This window comes from Liolophura sinensis, chromosome 6, assembly GCF_032854445.1.
Source record: "Liolophura sinensis isolate JHLJ2023 chromosome 6, CUHK_Ljap_v2, whole genome shotgun sequence".
Classification (NCBI taxonomy): Eukaryota; Metazoa; Mollusca; class Polyplacophora; order Chitonida; family Chitonidae; genus Liolophura; species Liolophura sinensis.
Window position 1 is genome coordinate 65,743,218 of NC_088300.1, and position 19,077 is coordinate 65,762,294.

The 19,077-nt window shown below is 41.9% G+C and overlaps 1 protein-coding gene across 1 annotated transcript in view; it reads left to right on the plus strand.

Annotated features, from left to right (window-relative positions):
• Window positions 1-19,077, plus strand: part of LOC135466817 (anaphase-promoting complex subunit 1-like) — a 48,231-nt gene that overhangs the window by 1,772 nt on the left and 27,382 nt on the right. The window contains exons 3-22 of the mRNA XM_064744521.1: window positions 269-427; window positions 1,001-1,076; window positions 1,795-1,889; window positions 4,326-4,405; window positions 4,901-4,977; window positions 5,481-5,626; window positions 6,879-7,105; window positions 7,968-8,177; window positions 8,820-8,918; window positions 9,213-9,303; window positions 10,220-10,285; window positions 11,165-11,311; window positions 11,644-11,781; window positions 12,020-12,080; window positions 12,838-13,025; window positions 13,553-13,627; window positions 14,334-14,525; window positions 16,600-16,670; window positions 17,267-17,358; window positions 18,905-19,053. Coding sequence (XP_064600591.1) covers window positions 269-427; window positions 1,001-1,076; window positions 1,795-1,889; window positions 4,326-4,405; window positions 4,901-4,977; window positions 5,481-5,626; window positions 6,879-7,105; window positions 7,968-8,177; window positions 8,820-8,918; window positions 9,213-9,303; window positions 10,220-10,285; window positions 11,165-11,311; window positions 11,644-11,781; window positions 12,020-12,080; window positions 12,838-13,025; window positions 13,553-13,627; window positions 14,334-14,525; window positions 16,600-16,670; window positions 17,267-17,358; window positions 18,905-19,053 — 2,439 coding nt within the window. The remainder of the gene's footprint in view (window positions 1-268; window positions 428-1,000; window positions 1,077-1,794; window positions 1,890-4,325; window positions 4,406-4,900; window positions 4,978-5,480; window positions 5,627-6,878; window positions 7,106-7,967; window positions 8,178-8,819; window positions 8,919-9,212; window positions 9,304-10,219; window positions 10,286-11,164; window positions 11,312-11,643; window positions 11,782-12,019; window positions 12,081-12,837; window positions 13,026-13,552; window positions 13,628-14,333; window positions 14,526-16,599; window positions 16,671-17,266; window positions 17,359-18,904; window positions 19,054-19,077) is intronic.

Genomic DNA, 19,077 nt, shown 5'->3' on the forward strand with positions numbered 1-19,077 from the left:
TGGGGTCATGCTGGCTTCCTCTCCGGCCAGGTGTAGGAAGGTCTGCAACAACCTTAGGGTAGTTGTGGGTTTCTCTGGGCTTTGCTCGTTTTCCTCCCACCAGAATGCTGTTGTATAAGTGAAATATATTTTTGAGTACAGCATCAAACTCCCATCAGATATATAAATATATACCAGTACTAGCATTTCAGCATTATGTTTGGAAGAATGAAGAATGTATGTATATGATCTTTTTCAAATATCGTATTATTTATGCTGATCTGTTCAGAAGGAGAGATGGCAATTCAGATGTGAAGATAGTGACACAGACGGAGTTCATAGTGAAGAGCTGTACGTGAATGGCAAAACCACTGTGTGGAGCCGAGGAGGTTCTGATGGGTCTCGTAAAGTTATCAAAGCATTCACGGTGGAGACACCAGTCCTCCAGGTGGGTGTCAGATCAATGCCAGATTTTGGTCAAGAGAGTTATCATTATCACAATTCAGAGGAAATTTTATGATCTGATTGGTTTATCCACCGTAGATAAGATACTACATTTGCCAATAGGAGAGGAATACAGCCTCAAGTGTTGGATACAGTATTGTCTCTGCTTAACCAAGATCCTGAGTGGGGCCTTATGCTCTTCTGTGTGAACCATGATATCAGTTTCTTTCACACGATGGCAAAGCATTTGTAAAAAGACAACATGCTTTGGCTGACATACTGATATTAATTCAAAGAAAGTTGTCCTTAATACTCTTTGCTGTGGTGAATTTGTTATAAAAACACAGTGCATGGGTATATGGTCTGATATTTCGTCACAGGCTTGTGAAAATATTGATCTTCTGGTGACAAAATATCGTATATCCACACAACATGCTGGTCCAACTTATAGTATGGTATAATATACCTGAGAAATGAGGTGAATGATCTGTGAATATTCCTGTTTGAATGCATGATGTTATATTTTGGAATTCGAATAATACTGATGGTTTTATTGGGTCATTCTTCTCTCTTCTAGGCTGAATGGTGTAATTTTATTCTTCCTACCTCTGGAGATGCACGTAGCAGTGACCTACCTGACACTGAATCAACAGGTATTAATATAAATTATACTGTATTCGATGAAAAATTTCAGCCCAGTATCTTACCAACAACCTGGTTTGATAATTCGGGTGTGATAGGTGAGACAGATCTTTGTCAACCTCAGCTACTGCTGTGTATATGTGAAAAGGGGCCTCTGTGGCTCAGTTGGTTAGTGCGCTAGCGCAGCATAATGGCTGTCACCAATGGGGTCTCTGTGAGTTCAAGTCCAGCTCTTGCTGGCTTCCTCTCTGACCGCCTTGTGGGAAATTCTGCCAGCAACCTGAAGATGTTTCTGGATTTCCCCCAGGCTCTGCCTGGTTTCCTCCACCATAATGCTGGCCGCCGTGAAAGTGAAATATTCTTGAGTACGGCGTAAAACACTAATGAAATAAATAAATACATGTAAAAAGTTGAGAGTTCAACTAGTGTCATTTTGTGTGTATATGTGTAAAATATTTATTCCTTGTAGCCTGGAAAATGTAAATTTTGGGCCAGGAAAAACCTGGAAATTTTAGATTTTTAAGCTGTGAATGCCATCGGCTTTGTTTAGCTCATACCTGGAACAAACACATTCAGTCAGACCTTAAATATATCAGATGCTATAGTTGGATAATATAGAAAGCTTATTGAAATGCCGTCTCGGTAGCTGCATACTTTAACTTTAGCTTGGTGATACAAACATGTTATTGTACATACATCGGCTGATTCTGTTGAATTTTTTGCTTTCAGCTGTTGTGCAGCGCTGTGTCTGTATAGTGGAATCCACCACAGTGAGTGTGTTCACTGAACACGGAGAAGATTACATCATTACTCTACCATTCCAGGTATTCATAGCACTTCATAGCCTCATAGAAAAATCAGTTTGCCACATTTTTGCCCCCAAAAATTACATGGGCCATCATTAAAAAATTCCTTGTTGTGGGTAACCAAACCCTATCAGAAAAATTAATGTTGGTGAATATTTTTTTTAATTCTTTTTAATGAAAAGATGTAATTTGAATGTATAAAACACGTATAAAAAAAAAAGTGAAAAAGGAATTCAACCAAAATCCCCAAAAGGATTAAGAGCTGGGGTTTTTTTTAGGGTCGGTCATGTTATCCCCATCGAACATATTTTTAATGATTGTTTAAGGCCATTGCTGACAGACTGTCAATGGTTTCTGTCCACTAGTCTTTGAGACTGTAGGTGTGAATTCAGCTCCTGGTGGAGTGGGTGCATTCCTGAATCCAGCTCCTGCTGGTGAAGACTGCAGGTCTGAATCCAGTGCCGGTAAGAGTGTCAGCCTCCTGAACTCAGCTCCTGCTGGTGAGGCTGCAGGTCTGAATCCAGCGCCAGTAAGATTGTCAGCCTCCTGAATTCAGCTCCTGCAGATGAGGCTATAGACTTGAACTCAGCTCCTGCTGGCAAGACTGCAGGCCTGAATCCAGTACCAGCAAGATTGTCAGCCCCCTGAACCCAGCTCTTGCTTGTGAGGCTATAGACTTGAACTCAGCTCCTGCTGGTGAGGCTGCAGGTCTGAATCCAGCGCCGGCAAGAGTGTCAGCCTCCTGAACCCAGCTCTTGCTTGTGAGGCTATAGACTTGAACTCAGCTCCTGCTGGTGAGACTGCAGGTCTGAATCCAGCGCCGGTAAGAGTGTCAGCCTCCTGAACCCAGCTCTTGCTGGTGAGGCTATTGACTTGAAATCAGCTCCTGCTGGTGAGACTGCAGGCCTGAATCCAGCGCCGGTAAGAGCGTCAGCCTCCTGAATCCAGCTCCTGCTGGTGAGGCTATTGACTTGAACTCAGCTCCTGCTGGTGAGACTGCAGGTCTGAATCCAGCGCCAGTAAGCGTGTCAGCCCCCTGAACCCAGCTGCTGCTGGTGAGGCTATAGACTTGAACTCAGCTCCTGCTGGTGGGACTGCAGGTCTGAATCCAACACCGGTAAGAGTGTCAGCCTCCTGACTCCAGCTCCTGCTGGTGAGACTATAGACTTGAACTCAGCTTCTGCTGGTGAGACTGCAGGTCTGAATCCAGCACCAGAAAGAGTGTCAGCCTCCTGACTCCAGCTCCTGCTGGTGAGACTATAGACTTGAACTCAGCTCCTGCTGGTGAGACTGCAGGTCTGAATCCAACACCGGTAAGAATGTCAGCCTCCTGAACCCAGCTCCTGCTGGTGAGACTATAGACTTGAACTCAGCTCCTGCTGGTGAGGCTATAGACTTGAACTCAGCTCCTGCTGGTGAGACTGCAGGTCTGAATCCAGCGCCAGTAAGAGTGTCAGCCTCCTGAACCCAGCTCCTGCTGGTGAGACTATAGACTTGAACTCAGCTCCTGCTGGTGAGACTGCAGGTCTGAATCCAACACCGGTAAGAGTGTCAGCCTCCTGACTCCAGCTCCTGCTGGTGAGACTATAGACTTGAACTCAGCTTCTGCTGGTGAGACTACAGGTCTGAATCCAGCACCAGAAAGAGTGTCAGCCCCCTGAACCCAGCTCATGCTGGTGAGGCTATAGACTTGAACTCAGCTCCTGCTGGTGATGCTATAGACTTGAACTCAGCTCCTGCTGGTGAGACTGCAGGCCTGAATCCAGCGCCAGTAAGAGTGTCAGCCTCCTGAACGCAGCTCCTGCTGGTGAGGCTATAGACTTGAACTCAGCTCCTGCTGGTGAGACTGCAGGCCTGAATCCAGCGCCAGTAAGAGTGTCAGCCTCCTGAACGCAGCTCCTGCTGGTGAGGCTATAGACTTGAACTCAGCTCCTGCTGGTGATGCTATAGACTTGAACTCAGCTCCTGCTGGTGAGACTGCAGGCCTGAATCCAGCACCGGTAATATTGTCAGCCTCCTGAACCCAGCTCTTGCTGGTGAGGCTATAGACGAACTCAGCTCCTGCTGGTGAGACAGTAGGCCTGAATCCAGCACCGGTAAGAGTGTCAGCCTCCTGAACCCAGCTCTTTCTGGTGAGGCTATAGACTTGAATCCAGCTCCTGCTGGTGGGACTGCAGGCCTGAATCCAGCACCGGTAAGATTGTCAGCCTCCTGAACCCAGTTCTTGCTGGTAAGGCTACAGGCTTGAATACAGCTCCTGCTGGTGGGGCTGCAGATGGGAATCCAGCTTTAACTTGTAAGGCTCCTGCTTTTGGTCTGTTAAGCATAAATGTTAACATCTATAAGCGTTTTTGAGTGTTGATTACAGCACTGTTCTCTACTGCTCACTGTTTATGCTTTGCATTTATGAAACTTACTACATGCAATTGATGATTTATTATGAATTTCTTTAAGGTCACCAATTGTTCTGTTATAAAGAATGGATTGTTGTTTGAAAGAATTGTGCCACATTCAGAAATCACTTCACCACGAAAGTAAGTATCCCAATGAAATACAGGTAATTAGAATGTTGTACGTCTTTTGCAAATGGCTGGAAAAGTGATTGAAGAGGCTTTGTCAGAGATTTTTAGCAAAAATTGATCAGTGTAAATCCAATCAAATTTTTGGTGTTATCTTAATGTAACCCAAATAGTTACATTTCACAAAATATCAGCATAGTCTGGTACGCGTGTTCATGTTCAAAATAAGTAATAAAGTTCCTGAAATTTATAAATTGTGTTGCATTATAAATTTTTCAAAATTAAAAATTTTGTTTGACTATCGAATGTGGAGATTTTTGGCAGCCTCATAACTTATAAAAGAACCGTTACATTTTTGCATAGTTTTGAGCAATTAAAATTTTAAAGAAATAACCAAATAAATAGGCAAAATGGTAGCATGGTGTAACCTGTAAAGGTTCCGATTGGCTGATGGTCGACAAAGTGCTCTGGGAAAATGAATAATCCTTACATATTTTTTTTAACCTACAGAAATGTCCCAACTCAGACAACTATATTCAGTATGTTGCACCCACTGGATGAAGTGGCTCCTGTCATTACGAGGACAGGTAAGCAGCCCAACCTGTGTAACTCATGTGTATTAAAAACGACAACATCTGGTTACATCTGTTGTACTTGTCAAAAGTTTTAACAGTTGTGTTTTGCATAGCCCACATTGAACTGAGTGAAAGGTTGTATTTGTCAGGTTCAGAGTTACAAAGGACATTAATATCAAGTTAGGGGCTGGACTGTCTGTGTTGACTTCTGGGCTCTGTTGAAGGTTTCTGGACATTGACCAGCAATGTGACATGTTTAGATGTGGTTTACCTGAAGCTTTACATAAGGAGATTTCCAATGATCTTACCTGTTTACAGCATGCAAAATTTTAATTGATTTTGAAAACAGATTTTCTCTATCTGGCTTTATTTGATTTTACTCCTACATCAAATGTGAGCACATCACTAATTTGCTGTATATTAGAAGAGGGGATATAATGTTTGAATGAACCCATGATATGTTTCCCATATGTGTAACTTCCTGCTTTATAAGCAGAATACTTGTTATTTTCCAGTTTCTGGTGCGACACCAAAGATTTCCTACCTGACTGACACCAGTCAGCATATAGTGTTCACCAGCTTGTCTCCTTCCTTGGCCTTGACCTATGACACCATGGTGGGATTTCATTCTGTCTGGAGTGTCAGGAGGGCCAAACAAGAGGTGAGATGTATAGTGTTTTTGTCGATGGAATTTTGCATATGCTTGTTGACACTTAAACTATTGAAACACAGTGTCAGTTGAATGTTTGTCTGCTAAGAGGTGAAGATGAATGTCAGTGGTTTTCTTCCATACGTGAATCTGACTGCTGTTGTGTACATGTGAAGTATTGGGCCTGATACGTGCATCAGATACATGAATACATGTAGATCAGCATTTTAAAACCAAGCATAAATTTTACTTACTACGGTATTCTGGTAAATGATGGCTTTTCTGGCTCAGATTGTTAAAGCACTGACTCGCTGCAACTATCGATGATTTAAACTGTGAGGTTGCATGTTCGAATCCAGCCCTCAATGTTTCTTCCGTGGCTTTTCAGTGCAGTACCGGGTCCAGGGTGGTGGTGGACACTGGGCACTCATGTTTCCCCCACCCATAAACCTGACCACATTCATATTTGAACAGTTTTTGATTACAGCATTAAACACAGCTGTCAGTCAGCATTAAACACCACCCTCACTGGCAGCCGATCTGACCCTTGACCATTGATGTTGCATGCTGGCTCTTGTTAGTCATGTTAGTATTGCTGTGGATTCAAGTCTTGGAGGTTTGGCAGGAAGCTGTGGTGGTTTTCTCCACCTGTACAAATTGTTGCCATTGTCTGATTGAAAAATTGCTCAGATTGATAAATACCAAGCTAGTAAATAGATTACATGGATGGAGTAGGTATCTGTCTGTAGGGTTTTTACCCTTGGGCTGGAATATAGGCCTAATGGTATTGTAGCGATCAGCATATGTTTATCCATTTTCTTGTTATAAACACTCTATCTGCTGAATGTCCGTGGGAAGGTCTACCAGCAACCTGCGGATGGTCGTGGGTTTCCCCTGGGCTCATCCCGGCTTCCTCCCACCATAATGCTGGCCGCAGTCGTATAAGTGAAATATTCTTGAGTATTGCGTAAAACACCAATCAAATAAATAAATAAATCTATCAACTGAACAGTTCACACCAAATTCCTCCAACTTACCACACACTTTGTCTTATGTATAAAGGTCTGCTAGACACCTGCAGATAGTGATGTGTTTTCCCCGGGCTATGCCCAGTTTCCTCACACCACATTGATGGCCCTCCTCATATAAGTGAAATATTCTCAAGTATGAGGTAAAACACCAATTTAATGAATAAACATGTTGTTCTTTCACACTTGATTCAGTCGTTGATTCCAATTATGGATGACTTTTCACTGGTTTGTAGGAGGTGTACAGCGCTACTGGACTATGGGATAGTACCAGCTACTATCACCCAGGGATCGGCACACCAGCAGCAGGCTACAACGTGTCCAGCTCAAACAACTCTCGCTTCACGCTCTCCAGTCAGTCACCCAGTATGTCACCGTTACGCAGCTATTCCGGTCATCAGCTAAACTCTCCCATGGGCATGTCCAAATCGCGTAGTCCAGCCTGCTCATACTTCCCACCGAGGTTAGATATCATGTACAGTTATGTACAGTTTATTTATTTATTTATTTATTTGATTGGTGTGTTACATCGTACTCAAGAATATTTCACTTATACGATGGCAGCCAGCATTATGTATGTACGGTTTATCACGTTTTGATGCATGTACATATAAGTGGGGCCTCCGTGGATCAGTTGGTTAGCGCGTTAGTGCAGCGTAATGACCCAGGGGCCTCTCATCAATGCTGTCACTGTGAGTTCAAGTCCAGCTCATGCTGGCTTCCATCATGAGCTGGCAGACCTTCCCACATATGGCCATGGGTTTCCCCCGGGCATTGCCTCCCACTAAGATGGTGGCATCCGTCGTATAAGTGAAATATTCTTGAGTTCAGCCTAAAACATCAATCAAATAAATAAATAAATGTACACATAAATAATGCATTGCGTACACTGGAAAAGTTATTGCTGTTCCTAGGCACACCATAAACCTGACTGCCAATCACATAAGTGAAAATCCTTATGTCAGTCAAATAATAATAATAAAATTTGTAAATTTTCAGGGTTGAACATGACTGAGTTCATAGTTTTTAGACTGTGTATTTTGCACTCCTCTTAAAAGGCTTAGATGTTAAGCATTATCTGTTTTCTCACTTACACATATTTTCCATAAAATAATAGAATATGTAATATTTATGTATCCATACAATTCTACAATAGTACTATGCGGTAAAAAAAGAAAAGTTAATTTGTCATTTGTTTCCTGAAAAATTCAACCATTGTCACCTGGCTTGTGTCATCAGCTAGACGGTACAAAAAATTTTTTTTTTCTAATTTCTCTCCTTAGTCTTTACATTGATTGTGTTGCCCGGGTTTTTTCTTTTTTCAGTCGCACCCAGTCGCCCTCTGTGACCACTGGTAACATGTTTAGGATTGACACCCCCATCCCCCAGGGTCGTTCTCCAGTGGCCTTTCATCGCACTCCAGCAGGGTCGCAGAATGTGTCACTGATCAATGAGAGCCTGACAGAGTGGGTGGAACCCCTGGCCCCTGAAGTTTGCCTAGATCAGTTATGGACTGAACCAGCCCCTGCCATCAGGTTACCACACCCCTTTTATCTGTCTGCACAAAATTTACAATGGTAGAAACGCTACTGAAAGATATAAAAACCTAGTTGGATGGTTTTGCTTTCTCCACAAGGACTCCCAAAAATCACACAGCCCAATAGTTTGGCATTTGCACATAAAATTTTCATGGCTTTGTGCTTTCAAACTACTGAATTGTTAATGAACTGAAATGTGGTGTTAGCAAATTTTTAAGCTTCATTCGGCCGTTTGATCAAGATAATATCAAATGTTTTCATGTGATTAATTAAACTTAAAGGACTCCACGAAAATTCTAAGATCCAACATTGAATATGGTGTGCATGTGTTACTTTGTTAGGGTGTGATGGTTTTATGTGAACATTGTCTGTTTTCCTGCAGTTTATGTAAATGACTGAACTGCGTGTTCGCAAATGTAACAGTCTACACCATACATCGTGGTCAGCCTGTAAACTATGCACAACCCCTTTTCCCCCCTGCCCCCCCACCCCCCTCAACTGTAAAACACATTATATTGGTTGCATTTTTTCCTTTGTTTATAAACGACAGAGTTGCTTGTACTGTGAAACAAATTGTTAGGTCTGTTAGATATTTTATGATACCTACATATTATTGTGTGTACATTATTGTATCAACAGAGATGGACCCTTGGGACAAGCCTCTAAAGCCTTTCTCTCCGAAGATATTTGTGGACAGAAGTTCCTGTGTTTTCTTGTCAGCCACAGAAACCAACTTCGGTAATTGTCTTAAATTATGACACGATAACACTGACTTGCATATAATTTTATTGAAAAAAGTGATCTGTCATATTATTAAAATAAACTGTTAACTTTAGTAGAAGATTGACTGGTGCTTTGTTACCAGTATATTAAAAAAAATGCGAATCAGTGCCCATTCAAAAAAATGTTAAAGAAGTGATTCTGTGGCAATATTTGTAAATCTCTGACTCTGTTCTTATGAGAGAATCGTTTTGTCTCTTTGTACCACCTCTGTTTACCTGTGTCCTCAGGTGTTATATTTGCTTGCTACAGGTGTGTCAAGTTTGGGGAGAGCAATGACAGAAGTCAGCTGATATTTGGGTCCATGTGTACAATACAAGCCAAAGATGCTGTTCCTATACAGGTAATGGTGAACTGTGCATGTGGGTTTGCATTGAAATTGACAGAGGAACAGTTTCCCAGAATATTATGGACAGTGTTTATATTTTCCAAAAATAAAACAAATGAAGCAACAAAATCTCTGTTAGTTTTTGTGATGAAAGTTTTATCTTCATGGTTTCTCAAACTAATAAGTCTTGAATTGTGTGTCAAAATATATAACATGCATGTTCACATAGAAGTATAAGAAAGCTAAAATATGAAGGAAGGTTCGTCAGATAGGCTACTGAAAACTCTGAATAAGAATACTTTCATTTTTATCTGTTTCTTTTATAGATTTTTTTGAAAAGAGGTGAAAGGTATTCCGATATTTAAATTCAACGGTTGTCTTTTCGAGCCATACTGACAGTATCTATGAACCCTGACGTCACATCACTTTGTTTTCCTGATGATGACCAGAAAGAAGGCATTTTTGAGAACATTATTTCAGTAATCTTTTACTCGTGGGTAAAAAGAGTTATTCCAACATTCATTGTCGTGACTAGGGTTCGAGAAACTTACTGTCATGTCAGAGTTCCTAAACTGTAATAGTATGGTCCATAAAGCCCAGCTTACAATTCAAACGTTTGAACGCCTTTAACTCTCTTCTGAAAAAATCTTAAAAAATAAATGAAAGTATATTTATGCATAGTTTTAAGTGGTCTATTAAGTGATGCCTACTTTGATTTTTAAAGGTATTATCTTTTAAGTATCCTGGCATGAAAATTTAGTTGAGAAGATTTATGTACTATGATTATAGAGGGTATGTATGTTGATTATACAAGCATAATTCATGGCCCGAAATATTTTCCTGGTATATATATATATATATATATATATATATTTGTAAATTCATGTTTTATGAAGTGTGCTAACATTAATTTGTTGTATTGGCCTTACAGGAATTGTCCTTGATTCTAGTGCTGGACATGTATGGACACATGATTTTATACTCTGGCTCCACCAAGGTATTACACTTACCCTTAGAGCTTACTGCATTGCCATTAAAAATGATACGAAAAGAGCATAATATGTATATTCTCGTATCAGGAAAATGTCTACATGCTGTATCGTAGTGGAATTGTGAATGAACAATAGGCAAGGTAAGCAGACCTTACATTATTTTTTTATTTCCACTCTACCACAGCAGAAATGGGGGGTTGGGGGTGTGGTCGTATACTGAAACCACCCTGGCGGTTCATTAGTAGACATGAGTTTGTCCATGCATTGCCTTCCAAACTACTGCGCTGATTTCAATGAAACTTACCATACATCTTGTCTATCATCTGAACTTATGCACGGTTAAGTTTATTTTCATAATTTTTCTTTGTATTCAGATTTTGTCCTTGCAACTCTTTGTAAAGTACTGAGCCTGTTCTAATTTTTTTTAAAATTTTAACACAGCTATCTGAAAGTGATTGTATCACATACATGTTAAGAGAATTGATCATATCCTTATTTTGACAACTTTATATGTACTGGTCTTTAGCTGTGATGGAGTAAAATTCTATTTACTTACAAGTCTGTCACTAGTGCTTCTGCTTTAGGTATAGGTTTAGCTTTAATTGTAGGGTTACAATTGTATTTTTCTCTTATTTTACCTGACTTTACCTTAGTAATTCCATCAGAATATGTTGTCCCTAAGACCCAAAACTTACTCTGGCTGCCCTACATATTGGCCAAAAAGTGCCATTTTGTAGGCAAATGAAGATAATAAAACATTTGTGCTGAAACCTTCCAATTAGGATAGTATTCCACCTTCCAAACAAACTTCATTATATATATATATATATATATATATATATATATATATATACCTCTTTCCTTTTTTACCTGTATGATTGTAGATTAACAAGGTACATGTGCCAGAGCTGCCAGTCAGCCATGTTCCCATGGGTCTGCTACAGTCAGCCACCCCTGTGGGCAGTCCTCAGGGTGGGCCCATCACCTCATCACGACCATCAAGCGCTGTGGATGCTAGGTTTGGGGAGGGGGTAAGCCTATCTGTTTCATAGTCCATTCACTGTGATACATGTATGTCCTCTGGTTGGGCCGTTCTTATCAAAAAACATATTGTTGATAAGAACAAATCATTAAATAATGATTTTCTTTTTTATACTTTAAGATCAGGCTTTTCAACTTTTAAATCCTTCATGTCAGCATCTCAAAGTGAAAGGAAAGACCAATGAGAAATTCGAGTATTTTGTAAGGCAATCTCTTGTATGTTTATGGCCACTAAGGAGTGTCCTTTTCTATTTATTTGCCAGTAAATGGTTGAAATTCTGAGATTTTTTGTATTAAGCCCAACGCATCTATTGTTCCCCAGGGTCACGTGATATCCCCTGTGCAGACAGAAATGGATGATTCTACCCACCTCGAGACGTCCCTGACAGATTACTTTCCCTTACAGAACAACAGCTTTATCAAAGGACTGAGGGACAGCATTAACAGAAGATTCACTGTGGTTGGTTCTTTCTTACTCAGTTTTCATGTGAACTGTGTGTTCCGTTTATTTAGATTTACTAAGAATACAGACTTACGTGCGTCTGTTTGTCTAGTATTTCCGTGTTGTTTTTATTCTTTCATTTCTTGTTTCTTATCAGTATACATTAGGAGATATTTTGTAGTGTGTGGAAATTTGGAAAAATGTCTCAGTCACATGAAATATGCAATTTTTGTGATATTTGTCATATCTGTTTCAGGAACTGGCCACTGGTGAACTGTACAGAACAGCATTACCTCCTTTTGCCATTTCACCAGGGAGTGAGTTCATCTAATTTTCACTGTATTTAAATTGGTTGTGAATTGGGAACTTATCTGCAATGGAATATCTGTTCGTGTCATCTAAGTGAAGAGAGGGACAGCATGCTTTTCAAATAGTTGTGACTGGCCCGGTTAGCACAGTTGGTAGAGCGTCCGCTTCAGGGCCGGTAGATCCGGGATCAATTTTTGATCGAGTCACACCTAAGACTTTAAAAGAGGAAGTTGTAACTTCCTCGCTTGGGGTTCAGCATGAAGGGGATAGTGCAACGACTGGTTGACCCGTATCAGTATAATGGCTCGGGCGGGGCGGCTTAATTGCCTTCGGTAAGTCGTCTCAGTGAAGCAGCACTAAATAAAAGAGCGGTGGAAATCCGTCCTGCAACAAGGAGGCACATTACCCGTACATGCACCCTAAGGATTCCTTCGTTGTCATATGACTGAAAAATTGTTGAGTACGACGTTAAACCCCAAGCACTCACTCACTCACTCAAATAGTTGTGTGTATTGTTGTGTTTAAATTTAAGTCTGTGTTTAAAAGAGTTTATTTTTCCACACCAATAGAACTAGAGAGAGGTTTGCATGTCACCTGTCAGTGTGTCACTTTCTAACAGGCTGACACTTGGAAACTGTTTTACTTAAAGCTTCTTTGCAGTTTAACCCTTGTCTCAACCCTGTTGTAATAAGTTTATGCAGACCACTTTCTTTTTAAAAAAGGAGTGAAATAAGTATGGTGGGTCTTGTTTATGCTACATTTCAGTTGATTTGTGCCTGAAGGCATTGAAGCATGTGTTACCCAAAGACACAGCCCTGCAGGTGTTAGGGAGGTGGTACTCCATTAGGAATGCTCTAGGAGGAATAGGCAACCAATCAGAATGGGCTGTTTTTAACAGATCTGTTCTCAGTATGATGGGATACGACACAAGTAGGCTGGCCCTAACCACTCAGGTTAGTCCACATTGAGAATGGTTTCAATATAAGACATGTTTTTATTGTAACTTTGCCTAGAGTCTTGACTCTTCTACCATCTTCTCCCTAAATAGCCTAATTTGGTTTTTGTTTAAGTGACCTACATCAGCTATCTCAGCCTTAAGAGAGTCTCCAGACTGTCCATGCAGCTCTTTGGAAAACTTTAGGTGTTGAAGTCTGATTAAGATGAAGTGTACTTAATTTGCAAACTCTCACAGTTTTCAAATTTTTTAAAGTATTAAAGATATGAGCAAACCAGGTACCGTAGGCATGTAGGCTCAGTTCTGAATTAGATCTACAAGAGCCTTGACCACTGTTCACTCTAGATTATGTAAATCCTAGCTACTCTGTTTCGGTTTTATCAGACTTGAAAGTGAAAAATACCAGATTGACAAAATGTATTAAAACACTTTGACTTTAAAATAATTTGACTTGAAGAGATAAAATTGCAATTGGAATTTCTTGAAATCCTTAAATATTGACCAAGGTTTATTGTTTGTACCCAGGCTGAGATGGACACATCAATGTCCCCTGTGGTGGCTTCCAAACGAGCCCGGCCGTCAGAACAAGGCTCAAATGAGGTCAGTTGGACAAAATGATATTGAATATCAATAGAAATCAATCTTTTTTTTCTTCATTTATAATATGTAAAAAATATCAAAGAAAGAAAGTAATGCCGAAGCATTGGCCAAATAACTGAAGGATTTGAGCTCTTTTTTAATAATAAAGGAAGAGTTTTATGTATTTTATGCATACCTGTGTATGAAAAGTATGAATGAATGATTGGGGCTTAATGCCACACGGACAATATTTCAGCCATATCGTGGCAAAGAAAAGTATGTTTGACTGGACATAACAGCTATGTGAAAGATAGTGATAGTTTAAGATGTTGCTGAAAAGAAGCAAATGTATTTAGAGCAGTACAGAAAATTGTTTTTTGATGTCAAATATTAAAGAACCAAATGGTACAATGTTAATCCCCAAGCACTCACTCACTCACTAAAGAACCAAATGGTACGATGTTAAACCCCAAGCACTCACTCACTCACTAAAGAACCAAATGGTACAATGTTAATCCCCAAGCACTCACTCACTAAAGAACCAAATGGTACAATGTTAAACCCCAAGCACTCACTCACTCACTAAAGAACCAAATGGTACAATGTTAATCCCCAAGCACTCACTCACCCACTAAAGAACCAAATGGTACAGTGTTAATCCCCAAGCACTCACTCACTCACTCACTCACTCACTAAAGAACCAGTGGTATATGTGTATATGTTTTAGGATTGGGAATACCTGTTGGAGTCCAGTCACCACCAGTATGTGACCAGCAGCCAGCAAGTGATGTTAGGTCTGCAGGCCTGTGACAATATCCCCTCAGAGACTGTCTACAACAAGATGGCCTCCATCAATGTCGGCTCCATCCTTTTCCCTCACATCCCCGCCATCATGTTTGCCCTACATTTGGTCTATGAGGTGAGTGGCCTCCATGATTGTCAGCTCCATCCTCTTCCCTCACATCCCAACCATCATGTTTCGTCCTACATCTGGCCTGTGAGGTGAGTGGCCTCCATCAATGTCAGCTCCATCCTCTTCCCTCACATCCCCACCATCATGTTTCGTCCTACATCTGGCCTGTGAGGTGAGTGGCCTCCATGATTGTCAGCTCCATCCTCTTCCCTCACATCCCCACCATCATGTTCGTCCTACATCTGGCCTGTGAGGTGAGTGGCCTCCATGATTGTCAGCTCCATCCTCTTCCCTCACATCCCCACCATCATGTTCGTCCTACATCTGGCCTGTGAGGTGAGTGGCCTCCATGATTGTCAGCTCCATCCTCTTCCCTCACATCCCCACCATCATGTTTCGTCCTACATCTGGCCTGTGAGGTGAATGGCCTCCATGATTGTCAGCTCCATCCTCTTCCCTCACATCCCCACCATCATGTTCGTCCTACATCTGGCCTGTGAGGTGAATGGCCTCCATGATTGTCAGCTCCATCCTCTTCCCTCACATCCCCACCATCATGTTCGTCCTACATCTGGCCTGTGAGGTGAGTGGCCTCCATGATTGTCAGCTCCATCCTCTTCCCTCACATCCCCACCATCATGTTTCGTCCTACATCTGGCCTGTGAGGTGAGTGGCCTCCATGATTGTCAGCTCCATCCTCTTCCCTCACATCCCCACCATCATGTTCGTCCTACATCTGGCCTGTGAGGTGAGTGGCCTCCATCAATGTCAGCTCCATCCTCTTCCCTCACATCCCCACCATCATGTTTGCCCTACATCTGGCCTGTGAGGTGAGTGGCCTCCATCAATGTCAGCTCCATCCTCTTCCCTCACATCCCCACCATCATGTTTGCCCTACATCTTGCCTGTGAGGTGAGTGGCCTCCATGATTGTCAGCTCCATCCTCTTCCCTCACATCCCCACCATCATGTTCGTCCTACATCTGGCCTGTGAGGTGAGTGGCCTCCATCAATGTCAGCTCCATCCTCTTCCCTCACATCCCCACCATCATGTTTGCCCTACATCTGGCCTGTGAGGTGAGTGGCCTCCATGATTGTCAGCTCCATCCTCTTCCCTCACATCCCCACCATCATGTTTCGTCCTACATCTGGCCTGTGAGGTGAGTGGCCTCCATCAATGTCAGCTCCATCCTCTTCCCTCACATCCCCACCATCATGTTTGCCCTACATCTGGCCTGTGAGGTGAGTGGCCTCCATGATTGTCAGCTCCATCCTCTTCCCTCACATCCCCACCATCATGTTCGTCCTACATCTGGCCTGTGAGGTGAATGGCCTCCATGATTGTCAGCTCCATCCTCTTCCCTCACATCCCCACCATCATGTTTTGTCCTACATCTGGCCTGTGAGGTGAGTGGCCTCCATCAATGTCAGCTCCATCCTCTTCCCTCACATCTCCACCATCATGTTTGCCCTACATCTGGCCTGTGAGGTGAGTGGCCTCCATGATTGTCAGCTCCATCCTCTTCCCTCACATCCCCACCATCATGTTCGTCCTACATCTGGCCTGTGAGGTGAGTGGCCTCCATGATTGTCAGCTCCATCCTCTTCCCTCACATCCCCACCATCATGTTTCGTCCTACATCTGGCCTGTGAGGTGAGTGGCCTCCATCAATGTCAGCTCCATCCTCTTCCCTCACATCTCCACCATCATGTTTGTCCTTCATTATGCCTGTTCATTTGGGCGTGACACTCCAGTTGAGCGGTGGCATACATGTCAATGTTGACACTACCATAATTTGCCCAAAATAACCGTCAAAGTGTTGTTGAACACCCAAGCAGGCCGCCAAGCAAACCAATGCCTTTTAAACAGCAGATTTGCAGCAACCTGCGAATAGTTGTGAGTTTCCCTCGGGCTCTGCTCATTTTCCTTTCACCATAATGTTGGCTGCCATTGTTAACATGTAAAGTGAAATATTCTTGAGTACTGCGTAAAACACCTGTCAAATAAATAAATTAATAAAATTTAACCAGCATGTTTTGCTTTTCATGCTTATGAAGAAATTGTGTTTTCGTCATTTAAGGAATTGAAACTGAACATTCTTTCCCATGATGACAGCAGACAACTAGCACATCTTCTCTACCAGCTGTCAAGGTAAGCTATTGTCAGTGAAGCTTTTGTGATAAGAAGTTATAAAAACTAATTCATTTAGGGCAAGTGTTTAATAATGTGAGGAGCCTCCATGGCTCAGTTGGTTAGCGCGCTAGCGCAGCGTAATGACCCAGGAGTCTCTCACCAATGCAGTCGCTGTGAGGCTGTACAGGAGAAGGTGTTCCACCAAGCTGTGGATGGCTGTGGGTTTCCCCCCGGGCTCTGCCCGGTTTCCACCCACCATAATGCTGGGCGCCATCGTATAAGTGAAATATTCTTGAGTGCGGCGTAAAACACCAATCAATTAAATAAATAAATGATAATGTTTCTTCCCTTTGAAATGTTTCTTCCCTTTAATGCAAGAGCATTTATCTACCCTTAAAGCTTTCGGCTTATCTCAACTGTTGCTTCGGGTCCTGATTGCTTGTGTGTGCGAAAGAACGATGTGACTCAACTGGTGTAGTTATGGTCATTGTGCAGTTCAATCTTAAAGTCATCTGTTTGTCAGCGACCAGTTGAGTTCATGGGGTCATGCCTTAAACTCTAGTGTATGCCAAGCTTTACTGACTCATGCAAATACTTGTTCTTTACACTGCCAGTGACCTACAGCTAGCCCCTTACACAGATTACTACTGTAGGGATCTTCCAGCACTTTTTGATGCAGCGGATGAAATCACCCAAGTTAAAGATGGTAAAAATGGACTGATACATCATACAAGTTTTTTTTTCAACTAATTTATTAAAAATAAGTTCATGTGTCATTCTTGAATAGAATAATTATAATAATTATGAAATATACATGTATGAAAATAATATTTAACGTACTGAGATGGTATATGTAGAATATTGTCAATTTTTGCCTTTTGACTTCGGTAAATGACCTTAAGTTTTGCACATGAGTTACTGTCGATCACTTTCGCACGATCTGAGTTGCCGGCAAGATGATAGAAGGGAGTGATGAGCCCCTCGCCCGTTTCATTGCCCTGCATGGCACTCGGCAGCTCTGGTTGCTAATCCTCGCCACATGGGGTCACGTCACTGACAGTGAGGTCTGCAGGTCTCCCAACTAGAAGTATGCCCATAAATTAAATGGAAGAAAATATCAAGACAGGCGATGTCTATTACAAACCTTTAAATTCCATATACTGTCTCAAAGCATGGCCACGTCAAACAAGGAATGTACATGCACATTGTAAGCTGCAAGCCTCGAAACGGCGGTGAATTGGGTAACGTGGAAGTCACGTCGGAGCATTATCTTGTGAACGGTTGTCTATTCTAAACCCTCATTAAGCAAGAAATATTTGTACACATGTATTTCAGCTACAAATGGATTTCACCGAGAAATATCATCAACCTCCCATATAATTTGAATGGAGTAGGCCTATGTCATTCTGTGCACACATGAAGAGTTACCTTTCCTGTATTTTGAAACTGGGAACACAGAAAACATAATTTCCGAAAAATGCCACGACTACCTTTGACCCCTTTTCCATAGCACTGTGTGCCAGTTCAGCATATCAGGAGTCAGACAGGATTTGTCCGTGTGGTTGACATATTAAAAGTTCACACAACACTGACTGGCTTGCTATCAAAATATAAAGTGCATGTTTTGTGATTATCAGTATGCAAATATGCCCAGGTGTCACCGGCGACAGGTAACATTATTTTTTTGCCGTTTGTTGGCAAAAATCGTGCCATTAACGGGTTAAACAGACACGTGGAGAATTTGACCCTTGTGATTGTAAGTTGTCACTTTTAACGCAGCTTGAGTCATCATCTGCTGGTTATGTGCTAGGAAGAATTAGCTGGGTGATAGCTTTGTACATGAAGAGCTCTGCATACCTGTTATGGATATTTAGCATTTCACTTCACATGTGTAAAGGCACTGGGTGGTCACAGTGCACCTTTTGTGAAGTATGCCTTTATGTGCTAAATTCATTGTGATTGAAACTGAGGAAAACATAAACTGTTGGTGGCAGAAGAATAGACTAACTGCTCAGTGAAGCATGAGCTTGTTTATTACATTCAGGAACTGTCCACATCACTATCCCCTTGATCACTGCCGATGCTCTCCCACAGCACGCAGTCAGTAAGAACCACTATCAACGCAATGAATCATGGGATACACTTTCCAAATCGTAGGGCAAAACTTAAGGTCATTTACCATAGTGACTTTTTAAACTGCTGCAAAACTGAGAGACCACCCTAAAATACATTTATGTTGCTTGTGTTGTCAGAGCATCGGAAGAAGATGCAGTACCCCGGGTACTTAAGCTCAACTCCTCCCAGTGTGTGTGAGTGGGTGTATCAGAGCCTGAGGGGGGTAGACTGCCCTCCCATACCATACATATCTGATGTCTGTGTCAAGACCAAGACCATCATATCTGTGAGTAGATAGTGTACCTAGTTC